The sequence below is a fragment of the Suncus etruscus genome, chromosome 5 (genome assembly GCF_024139225.1).
Source record: "Suncus etruscus isolate mSunEtr1 chromosome 5, mSunEtr1.pri.cur, whole genome shotgun sequence".
Taxonomy (NCBI): Eukaryota; Metazoa; Chordata; class Mammalia; order Eulipotyphla; family Soricidae; genus Suncus; species Suncus etruscus.
Window position 1 is genome coordinate 102,828,016 of NC_064852.1, and position 15,079 is coordinate 102,843,094.

Below are 15,079 nucleotides of genomic sequence, written 5' to 3' on the forward strand. Positions count from 1 at the left end.
TGAAAATATGCTGGTGGATCATTTGGATTTTTTTTGCACAAATGGAAGACTTGTCAATTATGCTAGCATTATGTTTGTCTTAATTCCCTCCACCCCTTTGATAAAGATTATCATATTATATGTCTCAAATTTAAAGACTTCCATACAACTGCCTACCTGAAAGTCATGGTCTCTCATGCAGGACATTTTAGAGATATAAATTCAAGTGGATCTGCGAGTTCAAGGTGAAAAACAATTTGCACTAGCCAAGGTAAATAATAAGCTTGCCTTAATTTATGCTCAGTGACATCTTGATACTGGGACTAGAATGACTTATTTTATTGGCAAGGAAATCTGAGTTTTGGTGACTACAGGAAACCTTGCATGACCAAATGCATCACTTTTTGTGGGAAGAGGAAGAGGCAGCTTTTGAAATATTCACAAACAACACAATTTTGATTAAAGAAAGAACTCTTGTTTTTAATAGTTTTGATCATTAAAAAAGTTTAAACCTGCATAGCAATCATTTCAAAAATAATTATTTAATGTTCCATAATTAAACTGTACACATCCTAGTCTTGGGACATAGAAGCCAGTGAGGTGAGTTTGGAGTAGTCCCATGCAGTCTCAGGAGCCAGGAGTTGAGTTCTCGTTGGCCTCGCGTTCTTGTTTTTGTTTGTTTTTTGACATTCTGTTCACTTAAGTTTATTTGGATACTTGGCACAATCTTGGCTCCATTGCTGCGTGGATCTGCACTGGGAAGAGAAAGCAGCTTGACCCCAGTCCCTTCTCCCTTTCCCCTCCCCCACTTGGCCAGGTTCCTCAAAGTCGCTCAATGTCTCGGTATTTCTTCCTCAGAATAGAGACCTGGTCTTTAAAGAGGACAGGGTCCAGCCTCATCTGAGAGTGGATTAGCGGCATGTAGCCAAACCAGCTGGCGAACGTGTTCATGCAGCTCTGTCGCTGGGCAAAGTGGTCAGGATCAGCCCAGCGGGAAGCCCGAGAAGTCTGGGAAAAGGAGAGAAACACAGAAGACAATGAAAGAGAGGCAAGGTGAGAAGAAACCAATGTAGAAAATGCTGACAGGTTCTTGGGCTCAAGCAACTGAGCTGGAAGTCTGGCCTGGTCACTTGACCTCCCCATGATTGTGACTAGTCAAAATAAAAAGCATTGACTCAGGTTTTCAGATTCTGCAGAGGTTTTCTAACATGTGCTGTGTTCTTCAATGCTAACCATAAACATGCATATTGACTGATTTTCTGGCCACAGAGTGACTTACCAAGTGAATCTCAATTACTGTAGCCACTAAACATAACATCTGGATCTACAACTATGACTAACAATGAACTCATAATTTCAAAGAGTTTCCCAAAATCTTCTTGTTTATAGACTGATATGAGGATATCAATAATTAATGTGCTGAAGTTTATCTTTTCTCTTTCTACTAATATTCCACCTTTACATAAATCTCACTATAATGTGTGTGTGTGTGTGTGTGTGTGTGTGTGTGTGTGTGTGTGTATGTAGTTGAAAAAGTGTTTATAGGATTGTTTCTGGTTAGTATTATCTAAGGTTGATGTTATGCAGGATTGATGTGGTACAGCAGGTTGGGCACTTGTCTTGTATGTGGGTGTTTCAGGTTCAAACCCTGGTAGGACAAGTGGCTTTCTAAGCACTGCTAGGAGTTATCCCTGAGTGAGAGCCAGGCGTATGTCCCGAGTATCCCAGGGGTAGTTCAAAAACCAAAACAAAAGTTGAGAAAATAAAATAGAGATGAATTACCCCTCTGATATTTTCCACACTTTAGAGATTCCCTAAGTTGGAGAGGGGGACCAACAGAAATAGTGCTGTATAGGGTGTGTGTCAAGATTAGATAACTACGCGTCCTAATATTAAAATTCTGCTCTTGGGCCCGGAGAGATAGGCCAGTGGCGTTTGCCTTGTAAGCAGCCAATCCAGGACCAAAGGTGGTTGGTTCAAATTCCAGTGTCCCATATGGTCCCCCGTGCCTGCTAGGAGCTATTTCTGAGCAGACAGCCAGGAGTAATCCCTGAGCACCGCCGGGTGTGGCCCAAAAACAAAAACAAAAAAAAAATTCTGCTCTTTTCTCATAATTGTTGCATTTTTTGGGCCAGAAAGATAGCTCAGTTGACTGGAACATAAGCTTTGTAAGCAAGAGGTCCAGGTTTGATTTCATATACTGTATGGCTCCCCATACACTGCCAGGACAGAACATTGCATGTGGCCCCTAGCACTACTTGGTGTAACCCCAAATAAAACAAAACAAAATTATTGCATTTCATTCCACTAAAATACCTAAAATTAAAGGTTGTTTTTTTTTTTGGGCCACACCCGGCGGTGCTCAGGGGTTACTCCTGGCTGTCTGCTCAGAAATAGCTCCTGGCAGGCACAGGGGACCATATGGGACACCGGGATTCAAACCAACCACCTTTGGTCCTGGATCGGCTGCTTGCAAGGCAAATGCCGCTGTGCTATCTCTCCGGGCCCAAAATTAAAGTAATTTTTTATTAAAGCAACATTGCTCATAATATTTGTATCAGGTGTGGGGCCGGAGCAGTGGCGCTAGAGGTAAGGTGCTTGAGGTAAGTCTTGTAAGTGCTAGCCTAGGACAGATCACAGTTTGATCCCCGGCGTCCCACATGGTCCCCCAAGACAGGAGTAATTTCTGAGTGTATAGCCAGAAATAATTCCTGAACGTCACCGTGTGTGCCCCCCCCCAAAAAAAAACAAAACAAAAATTTGGATCAGTTGTGTATTGTAAAATTCAAATCAGAAATGTGTATACTCCATTAAGTTTAAGTATGAAAGTTCAATACTTTGTTATACAACTGACATTAATTTTCACATTTCTCCCATTCCTTCTAATAAACATTAATTTGGATTGATAGTCTATAAATTTAATTTCATTATATTTTATTTACATGTTGTTTCTTTCTGGGCCACAAGATAGTGAAATCAAGAAGCATTTACTCTCTTCATGTGACTTATTCCACTAAGTCTGATATTCTCAAGCTCCATTCAGTTGTTGCAAATGGCAGAATACATTTAAAACAAAAACAAAATCCACCAAGATTTGTGTTCTTTTGTACCAGATTTTCTTTATCCAAGCATCCGTCAATGGGCACTGAAGTTATTTCCAAATCATGTAGGCTTTATAAATAATGCTACAATGAACATCAAGGTACCTAGAATTCATCACACTGTATTTCTGTCATCTTATCAAAAAGTAGCATAATTAAATTGTACATGATCATTTCTAATGTTTTGAGGAATCTCCTTACTGCTTTTCATAATCTGTATTTCACCAACAGTGTATAAGTTTTCCCTTTCTCTCCACATCCTCTCCAACACTTGCTGTTTCTTGTCTTTTGGAAACTAGCCATGGTCATGGATTGAACATCTTTTCATGTGCAGGCTGGCTTATCCATATGTCTTCTTTGAAGAAGTGACTATTTAGATCTAAATTGGGTTGTTTATGTTTACTTTGTTGTGTTCTATGAGTTCTTTATAAATTTTGAATATTAACCAGTATACTCAGTTATAAACAGACAGAACCACAACAGAAAAGAGATTTATTCGGGATAAGAAGAAATGTGGCCAAACATCTCTTAATTCTGTATTGCCTCTAGAATTGGTTAAATATATTTAGACCACATAGGATGACTGAAACTAATTTATAAAGAAGCCTAAATGATTGACTGCTGAAATTGAATTAGACCAGCTAAGCATAATGTCGTTAGAAATATGATTTTATGGGGCCGGAGAGATAGCATGGAGGTAAGGCGTTTGCCTTTCATTCAGAGGTCATTGGTTCGAATCCCGGCATCCCATAAGGTCCCCCGTGCCTGCCAGGAGCAATTTCTGAGCCTGGAGCCAGGAATAACCCTGAGCACTGCTGGGTGTGACCCAAAAACCAAAAAAAAAAAAAAAAAAAAAAAAAAAAAAAGAAATATGATTTTATGAAATAAGTTAACCGTGGGCTACATAATTATGGAGAAAATGTCTCATATGTAATTCTGTCCCTAGGCAACATACATGCATGTATTCAATGTGCCTTATGCAGTTTTAGAAAATACTTTTCACTTAGAATCACTTTTTTTTGGTGGTGAGCAATACCCAGCAATACTCAGGGGTTACTCCTGGCTCTGTACTTGGGGTCATATGGGGTGCTATTCTATCACTTTGGACCCCCCAGAATTACTTGGTAATTTTTAAGTGTCCACTTGCTTGCAATAACCATTAAAAGAAATAAAAATATCTAGTTAGCACTGACCAGGAAAATAAAAACAAACCACAAATCCCCTCTGTTATATGAATAGAGACTTTCAGTTTGACATGATTTAGAAGGTAACATACTGAATTTGAAAATGATATAAAATATTTTTTCTATGTAAGTTAATAGAAGTAGTATTGCAATGGCTATTACAAAAAAAAACATTTGACAGTGTCCAAGGATTCTGCGACATGGCCTTTTGGTGCTAAGTCTCACTAGGACTATACCAGGGTTCTTTATGCCAACACCTAGCAATTTTCAGGGTTCACATGAGACCAGGGATCTAATCAGGGTTGGTACCTGACTTGTATATGCTCTAACCCCTGTTCTGTATCTCTGACCTTGGATATTTTTTTCCCTTTAAGTAATTTCAGACCACAACAACCACAAAGAGTCTACTTTCAGATAATGCAGAAAATCTGTGCTATTTGTACAGTGGTTTCATGAGACTTGTTAAAGCCATATAACATACTGGTCTAGTTATCTGTGCTTTATATAAGCATAGATGTATGCTTTAAGCCATTGTATAGTTAAAGAAGTAGGTTCAATAAATTAAAAATGATTGTTTAAAACTAAGAGGAGACAGAGCTCCAGGTCCATTTCTAACCATCGATATCAAAGGAATTCTTGGTTCATCAAAGAAATTAGTAAGTGAAGATGGTTGCTGGAGTGCATTTCAGAGTGGATAATCCCAGAGGTAGTTCCTTTTATTCCTAACTTTGCAAGTACCTGCAGGCCACTTCTTAGTAGCCCACAAATTTCCCAAATCCAGATTCTTATATAGGGAAGTGCTTCAGAGATGCAAAAGAAAAAGCGAAAAACAGGAGCTGAAGAGATAGCACAGCTCTAGGGCATTTGCCTTGCATTTAGCCGACCCAGGAGGGACCCAGTTTGATTTCCAGCATCCCATGTGGTCCCTCAGCCTTCGAGGTGGAGGGTGAGCAAATTCTGAATGCAGAAGCCAGGAGTGGCCCCTGAGTACTGCTGGATGTGGCCCAAAAATCAACAATAAAGTTAAAAAAAAGCAAACAAACCATAAGATATTTATAGAACAACACATAGGCAAAACACTCCAGGACATTGAGACTACAGGCATATTCAAAGAGGAAACTGCACTCTCCAAGCAAGTGAAAGCAGAGATTAACAGATGGGACTATATTAAGCTGAGAAGCTTCTGCACCTCAAAGGCAATAGTGCCCAAGATACAAGAGCCACACACTGAGTGGGAGAAACTATTCACCCAATACCCATCAGATAAGGGGCTAATCTCCAAAATATACAAGGCACTGACAGAACTTTACAAGAAAAAAACATCTAATTCCATCAAAAATTGGGAGAAGAAATGAACAGACACTTTGACAAAGAAGAAATACAAATGGCCAAAAGACACATGAAAAAATGCTCCACATCACTAATCATCAGGGAGATGCAAATCAAAACAACTATGAGGTACCACCTCACACCCCAGAGATTGGCACACATCACAAAGAATGAGAACAAGCAGTGTTGGCGGGGATGTGGAGAGAAAGGAACTCTTATCCACTGCTAATGAGTATGCCCTCTAGTTCAATGTTTATGGAAAGCAATATGGAGATTCCTCCAAAAACTGGAAATCGAGCTCCCATATGACCCAGCTATACCACTCCTAGGAATATACCCTAGAAACACAAAAATACAATACAAAAACCCCTTCCTTACACCTATATTCATTGCAGCACTATTTAACATAGCAAGACTCTGGAAACAACCAAGATGCCCTTCAACAGATGAATGGCTAAAGAAACTGTGATACATATACACAATGGAATATTATGCAGTTTTCAGGAGAGATGAAGTCATGAAATTTTCCTATACACGAATGTACACGGAATCTATTATGCTGAGTGAAATAAGTCAGAAAGAGAGAGAGAAAAATGCAGAATGGTCTCACTCATCTATGGGTTTTAAGAAAAATGAAAGACATTCTTTCAATAATAATTTTCAGACACAAAAGAGAAAAGAGCTGGAAGTTCCAGCTTACCTCAGGAAGCTCACCACAAAGAGTGATGAGTTTAGTTAGAGAAATAACTACATTTTGAACTGTCCTAATAATGAGAATGTATGAGGGAAATGGAGAGCCTGTTTAGAGTACAGGCGGGGGTCGGGTGGGGAGGAGGGAGATTTGGGACATTGGTGATGGGAATGTTGCACTGGTGATGGGTGGTTTTCTTTACATGACTGAAACCCAAACACAATCATGTATGTAATCAAGGTGTTTAAATAAAATAAAATAAACAAAACAAACCAAAAAACAAATAACTGTAGTAGAATGTCTGTCTCGAATACACACAGGGAATAGGAAGGGGGAAGAGGGTAATGTTACACTGCTGAAGGGGGGGTGTTCTGGTTATGACTGTAACCCAAATATGATCATGTCACTTAAATAAAAATATATTTAAAAAAAAGCAAACAAAAATAACCTATTAACAAACAGCTGAGTCTTTTTTTATATTCTACATTCTAACATTTATTTTGAATTAACCAACATAATAGAGAAGATATCTTTTCTATGATGAAAAAATCTTAGAAAAAAATAATATTCATTTGCTTCATCGATCACACAGAAATCTCACAAACTAAGAAGGAAAGGATAAATATGGCATATATCTAATAAGACTATATCAACTATATATAACAAGACATATCTACTTTGACCTGAGGCTAATTTAGATTTGTCCCTAAAGAGCTGTAAAATTACTAAAAATAATTAGAGAAATCTACATATAAAAAAGCATAAGGAGCCGAAGAGATAGCAGGGAGGTAGGGCATTTGCCTTGCATGCAGATGGATGGTGGTTTGAATCCCAACATCCCATATGGTCCCCGAGCCTGCCAGGAACGATTTCTGAGCAAAGAGCCAGGAGTAACCCCTGAGTGCTGCAGGGTGTGACCCCAAAAAACAAAACAAAACAAAAAAGCATAAAACGAATTCCTAAGAAACTATTCATTCAAATTCCACCTTTAATTAGTTTATAACCTTAGGGAAGCCACAAAACTTGTTTGCTGAGCAAACAATCTTAAGGGCTAGGGTATACGTAAATTAGATAATGCATATGAAAATTCAGCTGGGCACATAAGTAACCACCAGAACAGCCTGCTTGAATTTGAGTAAGTCTTTCAGCCTTAACAACTAAAAACATTCATATATCCTCTTGGTGTTTCTTTCAATAAAGGAAAAGAGAATTCATAAGGAGAGTGGCTATGTCTTAAGCAGCAGTTAGAACAGTGCCTGATAATTTATGTAGGAAATCCTAAATGATGGATTTATAATCTTAAAAATCATACCCACTTTTTTGCTTTAGTAAATTTGATGATGAAATTTTTTTTTTTTTTTTTTTGGTTTTTGGGCCACACCCGGTAACGCTCAGGGGTTACTCCTGGCTATGCGCTCAGAAGTCGCTCCTGGCTTGGGGGACCATATGGGACGCCGGGGGATCGAACCGTGGTCCGTCTCCTAGGCTAGCGCAGGTAAGGCAGGCACCTTACCTCCAGCGCCACCGCCCGGCCCCATTGATGATGAAATTTTATAATCTTAAAATCCTATCCACTTTTTCTGTTGTGTTTAGTAATAAATTTAATGAGTTAAAAAAATCAATTGTGCCAAGACAAGGCCTGACTATGTTTTCTTTTACAAAAGCTAGATGGATATACAAAAAATGTACATGTACAAAAAAAGTTCACCTAGAACAAAGCAAACAAAAATTTCCAAAATTGCTGAACAGATATAATCATGTTAAAATGTATCCTTTCAGATACTCAAATTCTGTGGATTTTTTTACAATTTAACTTGAGATCTAAGTGGTCATTAAAATTTTTGATTTCTTACGTATACCGGGATATGTTCAAGATGTATAAAGGTAAATGAACTTTATGTTTCAGGTGGCCCTGATAATATAAGATGTTACACCCCACTCAGGAAGGGCACATCAGAAGTGTTGCACTCCTGAAAAAGAATTATTTGCCAAAACGGCCCGCTTAGAGTGGTCAAATCAGTTGACCCTTTGCGTGGATTGTTTGCCTATAATTCTAAACGTGGCTGTAACTATCTCTCTCTTTAATTTTGACCATTATTATAAATCAGGCTTCTGGGGCCGGAGAGATAGCATGGAGATAAGGCGTTTGCCTTTCATGCAGAAGGTCATCGGTTCGAATCCCGGCGTCCCATATGGTCCCCTGTGCCTGCCAGGAGCAATTTCTGAGCATGGAGCCAGGAGTAACCCCTGAGCACTGCCGGGTGTGACCCAAAAACCACAAAAAAAAAAAAAAAAAAAAAAAAAAAAAGAAATCAGGCCTCTATATTTCTTTTTAACAAAGAAGCACAGTATCAAATCCTGCCAAAAGTCTCCCACTGACCAGTTCTCTGTGATCTCTGCTACCTTGGCACCAAGATCATGTTTTTTCCCAAAACTTAGCTCATGAGTGAAGCAATTTTCAGATTTCCCCAAAACTCTAAAACATTTCTCTCTCTTCCCACTTCCCTGAAAATTACCTGGTTTCTCCTGCTTACCCAAAACAAAGCTAACCTACAACAGAAACTTCTTTTCACCTTCAGTATAGGTTCTTAGTATGCAGATTTTAGCCATGGCCTTTCATTCTGTTTCTCTGACCATCTCCCACTTTCTTTGATCTCCAAAATTAAACCCCGCATTCCAGAGCTTACCCCTTAAAAGTTACCCAGCTCAAAAAATAAATTTGATTTCGTCTTTCTAGACGCAAGTCCCCATGCATGTGTGTGGTAATTCATTTCTACAATATTGTTCTGTCTTTCCGCCATTTTGTGTTCCCACTCTCTTCCTGTGAAGGTTTCCCGGACTCCACGAAGAACCTGCTTAGAGGTGCTGGCGTCTGCAGCAATAAGAAGATACTGGGGTATAGAAGTAAGTGGTGGAAAGAACAGACCCTAGGGTTCAACCTCGAGTTGTCTGCATTATGTGACTTAGGACACTGTCCCAATTTCTCTGAGTCTTAGAGTCTTTACTAGTAAAAAGAGAAAATTGAATTATATTTTCTGGTATCTATCTTTATTTAGTACTAAACTCAAATGCCTACACTATTTTTTTTTTTTTTTTTGGTTTTTGGGCCATACCCGGCGGTGCTCAGGGGTTACTCCCGGCTGTCTGCTCAGAAATAGCTCCTGGCAGGCACGGAGGACCATATGGGACACCGAGATTCGAACCAACCACCTTTGGTCCTGGATCGGCTGCTTGCAAGGCAAACACCGCTGTGCTATCTCTCCGGGCCCTGACTACATTATTTTAATAAAGTTTTCATATATGTTATCTTAAACCTCTGAGGCAGACTTCACTATCTTCATTTGAAAGATGAACAACTAGTTAGTTTCCGGCATTACCTGCCTACCACTAATAAGATGAAATATTAGAACTCCCAGTCTGCCATCATAATGCTCATCCAACTCATGAACAACTACTAGAGGCTGTGTGAGTTTTATAAGCTGTTCATTAAATATAGTCCATACAATAAAGTTATATAAAATCTTTCGGTTTTTTTTTTTGGTTTTTGGGCTACACCCAGGGACGCTTAGGGGCCACTCCTGACCATGCACTCAGACATTGCTCCTGGCTTCAGGGACCATATGGGACGTCGGTGATTGAACCTCGGTCTGTCCTAGGCTAGCACATGCAAGGTAGATGCCTCACTACCTGAGCCACCGCCTCATTACCTGCGCTACCGCTCCAACCCCTCTTTTTGTATTTTTAATTCTGGAGAAAAAAATGTCATCCTCATGCAACACTGTGGATGAGGGTTATATTGGCTATATGAGGGTTATATGTGGGCTATATATATGTGTGTAGGTTATGTGGGTTATATGAGGGTTATATTTCTGACATAAATATGTCCTTGATTTATGTTTTCCTGGCCATCCAAAGCCAAACACATGCTACTTCCAAATTTTAATAAATAAAATTTTTTTTTGTCTGCTATCTTCTCATTGTGTACTTCCTAAAAGAACAATGAATCATATTACGTCATGGTGAACTGCCAATGTGCAAAGCAAGGGAGAAGAATTCTACTATTACCTGTCCCATCATTGTCTCCTTATACTGTTTCTTCTGGGTCACTTTGATTGGAGGCAATTTTGTCACAGCAGACACCAGGAAATTCATGAGAATGTCCTCACAGTTGGCTAGTTGGTCCACCATGTTCTTCAGGCTGGCTGGCAGGTAATGAGTGTACAGGTAGTGATAATATCTATAAAAACCAAGACATGATTCACCAGAGTCATCATAATAAATATCAGATGGTCTTCTTTGATAGAAAACACATATACCTTCATTGAATCTCTAAGCTTATCATAGATAATGATGATGGATATTACTTTATTTTAGGTGCACATGTGACAGTGCTCAGAGATCACTCTTGTGGTATTCAGAGGCCTATATGTGGTTCGGGAGATTGAACCCAGGCTGGCCACATGCAAGGCAAGCATTGTACTCACAAGTATTATCTCTCCAACTCAAAGCTATCACTTATATAAGGCTTATTACATGTCATATAATGTATGAGAACACGACAGAAAATTTCTCATCAAACCTCATAGAACTCTATAATATTGATAGTATTATAATGTCTGCTTTTATAAATATGGAAATGAGTAGAGATAAATACAGATGCTATCTCAGCCTAACTTTAGCATCAAGCTAGTTGGTTAGGAAGAAAAATGAATTCTTTTTTGGGGTCACACCTGGCGGCGCTCAGGGGTTACTCCTGGCTCTACGCTCAGGAATCACTACTGGCAGGCAAGAGGACCATATGGGATGCTGGGATTTAAACCACTGTCCTTCCTGAATCAGCTATATAAAGGCAAATGCCTTACCACTGTGCTTATCTCTCTGGCCCTGAAAACTGAATTCTTACAAGTTGCTTTACAATTTTAAATACTAGTTTAATCGAACTGTACTTAATATTATCATAACTCTCAGTCCAATTTTGTGGTTTCTAACTCTTGTTATATTGCTATATATTGTAAGAGCCTAATTAGGAACCTAATTAATTTTGGAGGTCACTTATTTTGGAGAACCTACAACTAATTAAATTACTTCTCACCCACTATGTCTTTGGAAGGACATATAGAAAATATGTTATAAGAAAATAATAGAGTGCTTGCTTTGGCAGCACATATACTAAAATTGAAATGATACGAGAAGATTAGCATGGCCCCTGCACAAGGATGATACTCAAGTTCATGAAGTGTTCCATAAAAAAAAAAAGAAAGAAAAGAAAATAATAGAATATTCACATTCACTGAGTGGTGGCTTCTCAAGTCACTTAGACTATAGCTAAATAAAGATGGAATTTCATAAAGAATGTGGCAATCATAAAGTATTTCTGAATACAATAACCAAACATTATTTAAAGCTTCACTGCAAAAAAAATTTAAGATAGTTCTGGTAACATTTTTTTTTTTTTTTTGGTTTTTGGGTCACACCCGGCAGGGTGTGCTCAGGGGTTACTTCTGGCTCTTTGCTCAGAAATCACTCCTGGCAGGCTCGGGGGACCATATGGGATCCCGGGATTCAAACCACTGTCCTTCTGCATGCAAGTCAAATGCCTTACCTCCATGCTATCTTTCTGGCCCCTCTGGTAACATTTTTTAGGTGAAATAAGATTCACTAAAAAGCTCAAGAAGCCTTGACTTAAAGGAAAGTTTTCATGCTGGATCCTGTGTTTTGGCAATATGACCTGTCTAAGCATACTCGTTATCTGATTTTCCACAATACATTCTGACTCAGGGTGCTCATTCTGGCTCTTCCCTCTACAATGATCCTCTCCTCATATAGCCTCTTTAGGCCAATGTTCTTTCCTCCTTCAAGGTTTCTCAAATCTCAAAGAATTCACATGGATCACCCTAGCCTGCCTCTCACATGGCCTTCTCCTCATTAACACTTCTGACTCTTTGTCCACTGTACTTTGCCTTTTTTCTATATATAATCTATTTCTCCAACATAATCTAAAGCTATTAGGTATACAGTACTTTCCCTTGTTAGAATGGAAGGCCTTCATAAACAAGAAATATTTTTCTATTTTATGTCATGATATCCTAAAGCATCTAGAACAAGTGTTTGGGGGCTACTAGTCAATTACATATCTACCTTTTAAAATTTTTGTTTTGTTTTATTTTAGGCCATACCAGGCTATACTCAGGGATCACTCATAGTGGGTTCGGGGATCATAAAGAATGCCAGTGATTAAAACTGGGTTGGCCACATACAAGGCAACTATCCTACCCTCTGCTTCCAAATGATCCTAAATCTGGGTCACCTTTCAAATTTACTGGAGAAGTTCTTCTACCATAATTTCCAGAAATACTAAAATGCAAGAGGTTCTATCAGTTTCAAAGATTTGGGTGAATAACAGACATCACTTAAACAAGCACACCTAGTGAGTTTTCTTTCTACTGCTAACAAGATTTAGCACAAGTTTCTATTTTATGAAGCAGCAGAAATAATGCAAGAAGCCAGGTAACGTGCAGGCAAAGCATCTCCAGTCCTCACTTGTGGTAGATAGCAGCTCCTGTCAACACCATGGAATAGTCATTTGTCCACTTGGATGTGTATCCCCATCGCTCCTTTGAGTTATCCCAGAAATGGCTGCGTGCAGGGTAGCCCACAATCCTCTCAGGGAAGCTCTGCCATACTGTGAAGGCGAAATCCACCTGCAGGCAGAACAGAAGCCAAACAAGCAATCAGCAGTGTTAGCAAATGTCAACAAAACATTACCTTCCCCCTGCTAATTCATAATGCGAAATCCCAGGACTGTTGCGAAACATTAATTCCAAGTATTCATCAGCAAATTAAATCCACTGCTTGACATTTTGCCCCATAATTATGCTCATTTAAATTTTTTTTTTTTTTTGGTTAGAGAAACTTCAGATGAGTTGCAGAAATGAAAGATAAAATAAAATGTTACTGATAGGTCCTTTAGAATTCCAGTCTGTCAGGCTAAAAAAATAAATAAAATAAAAAGAAAGAAAAAAGAAAAAATAGTTGAGAAAACATTTGCTTTATCTTCCTCCCTCAGAGTCACGTGTGATCAGTGATTCATGGGTGGCACAAACACATCTGTTTCATAAGCGGGAACAAATCTCCTATATAAAGTCAGAAAATGAATATATAGCATATATTATAACCAGCATACAGCACAGTCAAAGTGACTAAAATAAAAATAGCCTCTTAATAGCAAGAGAAAACATGTTTAAAAAGTCACAAGTCCTAAGAAGAACATGAAGAGCTATCATGAAGAAATGATAAGCCAGACCTTTCAGGTATGAGGGTGCATAGTGCCAAGGAAATCTAGAGAAATCATTCACCAGTTAAAAATAAAACAAGCAAACAGAAATATTAAGAGGGGCTGAAGTGACAGCACAGTGGTAGGATGACTGCCTTGCACTTGTAGCCTAACTAGGTTTGATCCTTGATGCCCTATATGGTCCCCCAAGTCCACCAGGAATAATTTATGAGTGCAGAGTTAGGAGTACCTTCTTGAGATTTCCAGGGGTGGCTCTAAAATTCAAATCCCAAACCAAACAAACCATAAAGATTAGTAAATAAGCAAAAACAAAGTAAAGTGCAGTATAGATTATTATAAAGAAAATGCAGGGGGCCAGAGAGATAGCATGAAGGTGAGGCATTTGCCTTGCATGCCGAAGGATGGTGGTTCGAATCCCAGCAATCCATATTGGTCCCCTGAGCCTGCCAGGAGCGATTTCTGAGCATAGAGCCAATGCTGAGTGTGATCCAAAAACAAAAACAAAACAAAAAGAAAATGCAATCAATAATTCTCCTGTGCTTATAGTAATCCAACACGGAAGTTCTGATGAAAATGAACATTTATAATGAGCAAACAGTTCATTTTAAAATCGTTAAGTTTGACTTGACTTTCATTGATTCACTGATAAATGCTAATACATTGAAGGTTAAAAACAAAACAAAATATCTATTAGGACCTGAAGCATATGATCATTTGGACCACTGAAACAGTCAACTGTAAAACATAGACTTATGTTACAGTACCTACTCATCAAACGTATTTTGGCAAATTAACATTTCCTTTCTCTCCCTTTCTCTCCCTCCCTCCCTACCCCCTCTTTCCTCCTCTACCTCCTCCTTACTTCTTTCCTTCTCCCCTTTCTTCTTCCTCCTCTTCCTCCTCATCAATTCAATCTATGTCAAATAAAACCCACACTGTTAGTTTAGTTTCTCTTTAGGAAAGGAACTTTGATACTTAAGATGCAGCAGACAATACTACATAGGGTAGGCACCTACATAGGTAGGCCTCACTACACATTGCTTAGTACTCTAGATGAGAAACCTATGTGTATCCAGAACTGCTCCAGCCATTATTTAATCCTAAAACCTTCATTTAGCAAGGCCCAACCCCATCACTGATGAAATGTCTAGAAACTAAGAAAACCTCCCAACTCTGACACACTGACCCAATCTCTTTTATTTGATTTATTTAATTTTTTATATTTATTTTTACTATATTTACCTATTTTTCTGTTCTCCTCTCTCTTATCTTTTGCTCTCCCTTCCTTTCTTTCCTTTTTTTTTGGGGGGGGGGGGCGCACCTAGTGACACTCAGGGGTTACTCCTGGCTATGCACTCAGAAATCGCCACTGGCTTGGGGGGACCATATGGGACGCTGGGGGATCAAGCCGCGGTTCGTCCTATGCTAGCACTTGCAAGGCAGACACCTTACCTCTAGCGCCACCTTCCCGGCCCTTCCTCTCTTTCTTAAGCTATACCTA

At 39.0% G+C, this 15,079-nt stretch overlaps 1 protein-coding gene and 1 non-coding gene across 2 annotated transcripts in view; one reads left to right on the plus strand and one right to left on the minus strand.

Annotated features, from left to right (window-relative positions):
• Window positions 1-432: 432 nt before the first annotated feature.
• The window catches only part of EXT1 (exostosin glycosyltransferase 1), a 332,961-nt gene continuing 318,314 nt past the window's right edge, over window positions 433-15,079 (minus strand). Inside the window, exons 9-11 of the mRNA XM_049773404.1 lie at window positions 12,825-12,985; window positions 10,350-10,521; window positions 433-987 (exon numbers count right to left, since the gene is read on the minus strand). Of these exons, the coding sequence (XP_049629361.1) occupies window positions 802-987; window positions 10,350-10,521; window positions 12,825-12,985 (519 nt within the window). The 3' untranslated portion in view covers window positions 433-801. The remainder of the gene's footprint in view (window positions 988-10,349; window positions 10,522-12,824; window positions 12,986-15,079) is intronic.
• Window positions 11,430-11,535, plus strand: LOC126009706 (U6 spliceosomal RNA). The gene has a single exon (XR_007495923.1). It is a non-coding gene; the product is annotated as a U6 spliceosomal RNA (small nuclear RNA).